The 6,623-nt window shown below is 42.0% G+C and overlaps 1 protein-coding gene across 1 annotated transcript in view; it reads left to right on the top strand.

Moving 5' to 3' along the window:
• Positions 1-894: 894 nt before the first annotated feature.
• The window catches only part of LOC122264566 (cocaine esterase-like), a 6,048-nt gene continuing 319 nt past the window's right edge, over positions 895-6,623 (top strand). Inside the window, exons 1-11 of the mRNA XM_086548547.1 lie at positions 895-1,092; positions 1,690-1,833; positions 2,501-2,642; positions 2,723-2,908; positions 3,277-3,470; positions 4,580-4,751; positions 5,083-5,261; positions 5,651-5,813; positions 6,020-6,143; positions 6,273-6,387; positions 6,578-6,623. The exon at positions 6,578-6,623 is cut by the window's right edge and continues 319 nt beyond it. Coding sequence (XP_086404673.1) covers positions 895-1,092; positions 1,690-1,833; positions 2,501-2,642; positions 2,723-2,908; positions 3,277-3,470; positions 4,580-4,751; positions 5,083-5,261; positions 5,651-5,813; positions 6,020-6,143; positions 6,273-6,387; positions 6,578-6,623 — 1,663 coding nt within the window. The remainder of the gene's footprint in view (positions 1,093-1,689; positions 1,834-2,500; positions 2,643-2,722; positions 2,909-3,276; positions 3,471-4,579; positions 4,752-5,082; positions 5,262-5,650; positions 5,814-6,019; positions 6,144-6,272; positions 6,388-6,577) is intronic.

A 6,623-nucleotide genomic window follows, 5' to 3' on the forward strand; every position in this document is an offset into this window, starting at 1 on the left:
ATTGTCTGGATTTTTACGTTTATTCTTGCAAGGCTTGTGCTGACGAACGCTGGAGAGATTTTATTTAACGTTGCCTCTTTCCTGTTCCTACGCTGTAATTCATGGTTGGTCGAGCGAAAGGTTATCATTTTATGACTCAATGAGAAGTGAAGACGATACTTGTGTAGGCATATACATATGTATATATATATATATATATATTATATATATATATATATATATATATATTATATATATATATATTATATATATATATATATATATATTATATATATATATATATATATATATATATATATATATATATATATCTATATATATATATATATATATATTATATATATATATATATATATATATATATATATTATATATATATAATATATATATATATATATATATATATGTATATATATATATGTATATAAATATATATATATGTATATATATATATATATATATATATATATATATATATATATATATACATATATATATATATATATATATATATATATATATATATATATGTGAATATATAAGCTCTGCAATTTTTAAAAGAGAGCATCGAATTCTGGCCGCCAGGATGCGGAGAGATGAGAGGCGGCCCCGGGTCCACCCCCACGGGTCCCCACCCACGGGTCCCCACCCACCCTGAGGTCACGTCTGCAGAAGGCAAAGGCGGGAAGCAGTAGCCAGCAAGGTTTCGACGAGTGAAGGTGCGACCCGACTCACCTCCGATGGGATATTGAGGCGGAGGATTCTGCGGTCTTCTTCCCTCACTCCTCCGAGGCTTTCCATACTTGGGATATTTTTCTTGGGAAGTATTAAGCAAAAAGAAGAGCGTGGCTGTCGGTTATGATCAAGGGGGAAATCTTTCCTTTTTTTGACAGAATGAAGACGCTGCTGAGGCTGATTGCGGCGGCGTGGGTGGCGGTAGCGGCGGCGGCGGTGCAGGAGGAGACGGTGCAGGTGCGACTCCAACAGGGCGTGATCGAGGGCGCGAGGTCGGAGGCCGCGGGAGGAAGGTTCTTCTACACCTTCAGGAGCATTCCCTTCGCGAAGCCTCCTGTCGGGGAGCTCAGGTTCAAGGTCGGTGCCGCCACTCCTTCTGTGGTTTGTTGTGATATTTTTGTTTCCGCCTTCTTTGGGATTCACTTCGCCGGTCCCTCTTTGTGACTCTCTCTCTTATTCTTAATGATAATTAGATTATTCAAAATACGACGTGGCTTATGGTGATGCATGGCTGTTCATGGGATTCAAGCCGAACAAAGAACATGTGATGTCTGCAATACAGATGTTGTTAAGATAGGTAAGGCAAATTAGGTTAGGTCAGGACTGTCACCAGTTGTTGGCATGAGTGTACGAGCATTATTAATACAAAGCAAAGCTACAGTGCTTCATGCAGCTTTAAAACAACCGCTAAGACCACAACGTACCCTAACCTATGATGTCAAGACGGACCTGGAAAAAAGTGATCTTCAACTGCTTTAAGAGAGACATCAGATAACGATACCTAAACATGGCTGAAAAGCTGTACTCAAATTCAATGATCATTCAAAAAGTAGTACCGACAGCTACATCTTCGTGGCAAAAACCCGAGTTTTAACAATGGCACTAACCATCTAAAAATTCCCTGAGAATCCCAAATCGATTTTCACATTAACCAAAGACTTTCCTCTCCACCAGAACCCCGTGGCAGCCGAGACATGGCCGGGGGTGAGAAATGGCTCCCTGGTGGCACCCAACTGTCCCCAGGTATCCTTAAGAACTGGAGTGCCAACCCACAAGGGGAGTGAGGATTGTCTTTACCTCACCGTTTATACACCACGGGTGAGTATTTTTTTTTCTTTTTTTTTTGCGAAGGGGATTTAAAGAAAGAAACTTGTGATGCAATACTGATTCACATATATTTGCACGCACAGCATATATTCAGTATATGTGTTCTGTTTGTATACGGGAATGGGTATCCTAATCATGAACTATCTAGCGTTGGTGACAAAGCTTTGCATTTTGCGTTCAGTAGTTCGGTCTATTCTCCTGCATTGCCATTTTGTTCATTATATCAAAACACTTACTCAGCATACCATATAAATTCAGATCGATTTTATACTCTATCAGATCATATGGGAATGCTAAATCATAACGTGGAATTCACTTTTAATACATAAATGTTCAAGCGTAGAAATGAGCTCGGGAAAAAAAGTGGTCTGAATGAAGACATCCCTGCAAAGTTATAGCTGCGTGATTCTAAGACTGCAAGGCGAAAATACACATTAGGCCGGTGCAAGGTATCCATGTGTATTCTGGTGCAATAAAACTGAGAATGCACACACACACACACACAGACAAATACAAACACACACACACACACACAGACAAATACAAACACACACACACACATACACATACACACCCACCCACACATACACACACAATCACACACACACACGAACACACACACAGGTACGCGAAGCTAATTCCACGACCTGCATTCCAGCCGCACGAGTCCGCCCTGCCCGTGATGGTGTGGCTCCACGGCGGCGGCTTCACCCAAGGAACCTCGGAGGACTACCCTGCTCTCCCTCTCCTCACCAAAGACGTGGTCCTCGTCACCGTGCAGTATCGTCTAGGGACACTAGGTAAACAACACTCGTTTGTCTTTGATGTTGGAATAACTACGCGCGAACTGAAGAGAAACTTACCGCGTTCCATCCTGCAGGATTCTTCTCCACGGAGGATTCCGAGGCCCTGGGTAATTTCGGGCTGAGGGACCAGGCGCTGGCACTCCGCTGGGTGCAGGACAACATCCGCAGCCTCGGCGGTGACCCGAGTAAGGTCACCCTCTTCGGGGAGAGCACTGGGGGAGCCTCAGTCCACTTCCATATCCTGTCTCCCTTGTCTGAAGGTGATACGAGTAGCAGTTTGTTTGAAATGCCAACGCAGATGGGGTTCTCCTTTAGGAAATATTTGTTAACACGTTTTCGACTCTTGAGTACAGATACCTGTGGTACTTTTTAAGACTCTTTCTTTCCCTCTCTATCTTTCTCTCTTGCTTTCTATTTCTATTTCTATTTCGCTCTCTCTCTTTTCTGTCTCTGTCTCTCTCTCCCTCTCTCTCTCTCTCTCTCTCTCTCCTTCCCCCCCTCTCTCTTTCTCACTCTCTCTCTCTGTGAAGAAGTGCACGAGGTACATAAAAAAAAAAAAAAATACACGAAAAAATGTAAACATAAACCTCCATGCTCACCGCCTACTCCCGACGGTCTCCTCTTCCAGGTTTATTCCAGCGAGCCATCATGCAGTCGGGGACGACGCTGTGCCCCTGGATGGTGAGGGAGGGACACAAGCAAGTGGCCACGAAGATGAGCGAGATTTTCAACTGCTCTGCTGTGGACGAGAACTCTTCCTCGTCCCTGGATAGTGCAGCGTTGGTCGCCTGTCTGCGGGATGTCCCTTTGGACAAGCTAATCGTTGAAACACTCGTAATTATGATCTGTTGTTGGCGTTGGAGCGAGCGAAAGATTCCTAAAAGGCGGGAGGGTAATTTTCTTGTAGATAGTAGTTAGAAGAAATACCAAAAAAGGATTGATTATTTAAAACAAAGTTGCAAAATATGGATTCATTTCAGTTAGGGACATATTAACAGCATTCATGCAATGTATGATCTTGCAATCATAAGGCATATGAAGCAGAGGATTTACCATTCGATAAAAGGGCTTTGGCAGGCAAGTGTCCCCCTGAAATCTCGTAGGTCGTCTAAGAAATTATTCAAGTTAACTCTAACTTAAAAAGATATCTTAGACAACCTACGATTCCAGGGGGGCACTTGCCTGCCAAAGCAGTGTGCGCGTGTGCATGCATGCGCTTGTAATTCATACACCTAAATTAGCGCCACCCGTCCTAAAATTTTGGAAATGCCGCTTCTTGGGATTCTTAGTCATAGTAGACCAGGCATTTGAAGGCATAGTGGCCTTGTAACCATATTCTATCAAGGGGGAACACCTTTTAAAACTGTTTCTCCTAATACAAATTTATTCTAAATACAAGGGTGCTATATAAACGTGTTATTAATTTCTATTATGAAAAAAAACAAAAAAAAAAACAAACAAACACAAAGGCACGTACCGCTTGAACACTCAGTATGAGATTATGTTTTTATATGTATTGTAACAGTAGAATTCTAAAAAATATTTCATTAGTTAAACACAATATAATACTTAAATTCAAATGCATTGTGATAAAATCATACTAGAAAAGAGAAATGTAAACTAACTTGATATACTTAAAGTTTTCGGGCAAACATAAAATCATAAACACTTGCAGAGTTGGATCATTTTGAATCAGAACACGACATCTAGAATCGGAATCCTATTTTTTCCCAAATGAACAGTATCTCGACAGCCTTAACTTTTAATATGAAACATTTCCTCAATAAGCTTTTGAGACCTTGGAATTTCTAAATATCTTAGAGAAATCCCTGTTTATAATCGTCGACTTCAGTTAATCGTCGACATAAGTTAATCGTCGACTTAAAAATATACAAGAATCGCCGCGTCAGGAGGACAACTGTTATAATCAGTGCGTCTCCCTTTTCCTTCAGTACTTGAGCAACGGTCCTCAGGTGATGGTGCCACGCGTCGACGGGGAGTTCGTGCCAGATCACCCCGCCGTTCTGCTGAGGGAGGGAAGGTTCAACAAGGTGGACATCATCTCCGGCGTCACGCAACACGAAGGCGCCTTGGCAAGCATTCGTAAGGAAAAGTGGGAACGTTTAACCTCGGAAATTAGCGAGCGTGAATGGTTCAGTACAAGATTTTTTTTTCTCTAGAATTAAATTATTGATCACTTGTTTTTGTTATGTAGTTATGAGGGATATACGTTTTTTTCTTAGTTTTTGCTCAAATCATGAATTTTCTATTATGGATATCCATGAATCCGTTGATTGTTTGTATGAGTGTAGGTGCATGAATGCTTCCATGGATGTCCGAAGTAGCGCAGTAGTTACCATCACCTTTGTCTGCGTATGCGCTTTGCATCAAGGATTTCATTGAGTAAGAAATACCATCTAATGCGCTTTTCCAGCCTACTTGGCCAACCCGCCTGCACTTGACTGCCTATACCAGCACTTCGGCGAGAACGGCCCGGTCTCGTTCGGAATCGAGGCCTGGGAGGACGACCCCGAGTACCTGGCCCGGCGAGCCTTCCACCACTACCTGGGTCCTCTGGAGGTCACGGAGGAGAAGGCCAACGAATTCACGCAGGTACGTGTGGTTTCAAGGTTTCAAGGTAGTCAAATCGAAATAAGGGTCTGTTTTTTTTTTTCTCTTTTTTTACATTTTTATAGGATATTTCATTGAGTGCGAAGTGAGAATACGCTAAGAGCGAGACCATGTTTATCTGATAAATATGGCGTGACCATAGACCAAAATATGCCGCCGAAGAACATCAATATCTATAGCTTCTTTAATAACACTTGTGACTATTCCACAAAGAAAAGCTTTGGGAACTATATCAAAACACACACACACACACACACATACCCAGACGTCAGAACAGCATTAATTAACTTCGCCTTTTCTGTCTCCTTCCCATTTCTACTATAATTAATAACACGGATGTCCATGTATGTCCCGTTCTCCTCCACCTACAGCTGTTCACCGATGCCCTGTTCACCATGTGCCACCTGAACGCAGTCAAGCACCACCTCCTGGAAGGCGGTCCCGACAACCGTGTTTTCACTTATGAGTTGCAACATCGCGGGGAACACAGCACCTTTGACGATTTTTATCCTCCTTCTAACATGAGCAAAGACTGTAAGAAAATGGCGGAACGTTTTTTATATATTTATTTTTTTGTATCTTCTGTTGTTAGTTTTTTTTTGCAATCTTCTTCTCCTGTTATTATCATTTTTTTTTGCAATCTTCTTCTCCTGTTGTTAGTTTTTTTTTGTTGCATGAATATAACAGATCGAAGGATGTTTTTCTTTTCCGAATGAGTTTCATTCTAATTCATCCAACAGGGGTGTTCCATGGCGACGATCTTCAGTATCTGTTTTACAAGAAGAACCAGAGTCTGACCAAGGGCGAGGACCTCTTCGTCAGTCGGATCATGGTGGACCTCTGGACCAACTTTGCTGCGAGTGGGTGAGGCAAAGAAATGTCTCTGTTGTTATTCCGAAAGGACATTTTGGGGAAGAAAGGCGATAAAAAGAAGTTGAATATAGTCAAACAGAAGTCAAATGAAAGTCTAATGCCTTTCCCATTTTCCCACAGGAACCCAACACCCGACCTGGCGCTTGGCTTCAAGTGGGAGCCGATGACGAGCGCCGAGGAGTCCTACTTGGCCATCACTTCCTCGCCCTCAATGGAGGCCTTCGAGAACCAACAGGTAGTCACTTCTGACCACCAAGTCTTCAGTAAACGCAGCATTTAAACCCACTATCTTTTTTTCCTATAGAACATATGAGAAATGTATTCAAGCTCACAGAAACGCGTGCATTTAAAGCTGGGTGATCAACATGACACAAAATAGCTAACGAATAAACTAACTTGGTATGAAACTTATTTTCTATGTCCAGGTACAGGAGTTCTGGAGGAATATGCCGATGAAGACGAACAAGTTAC

Source organism: Penaeus japonicus, unplaced genomic scaffold (assembly GCF_977035675.1).
Source record: "Penaeus japonicus unplaced genomic scaffold, GWHDUDI00000001_assembly GWHDUDI00000021, whole genome shotgun sequence".
NCBI lineage: Eukaryota > Metazoa > Arthropoda > Malacostraca > Decapoda > Penaeidae > Penaeus > Penaeus japonicus.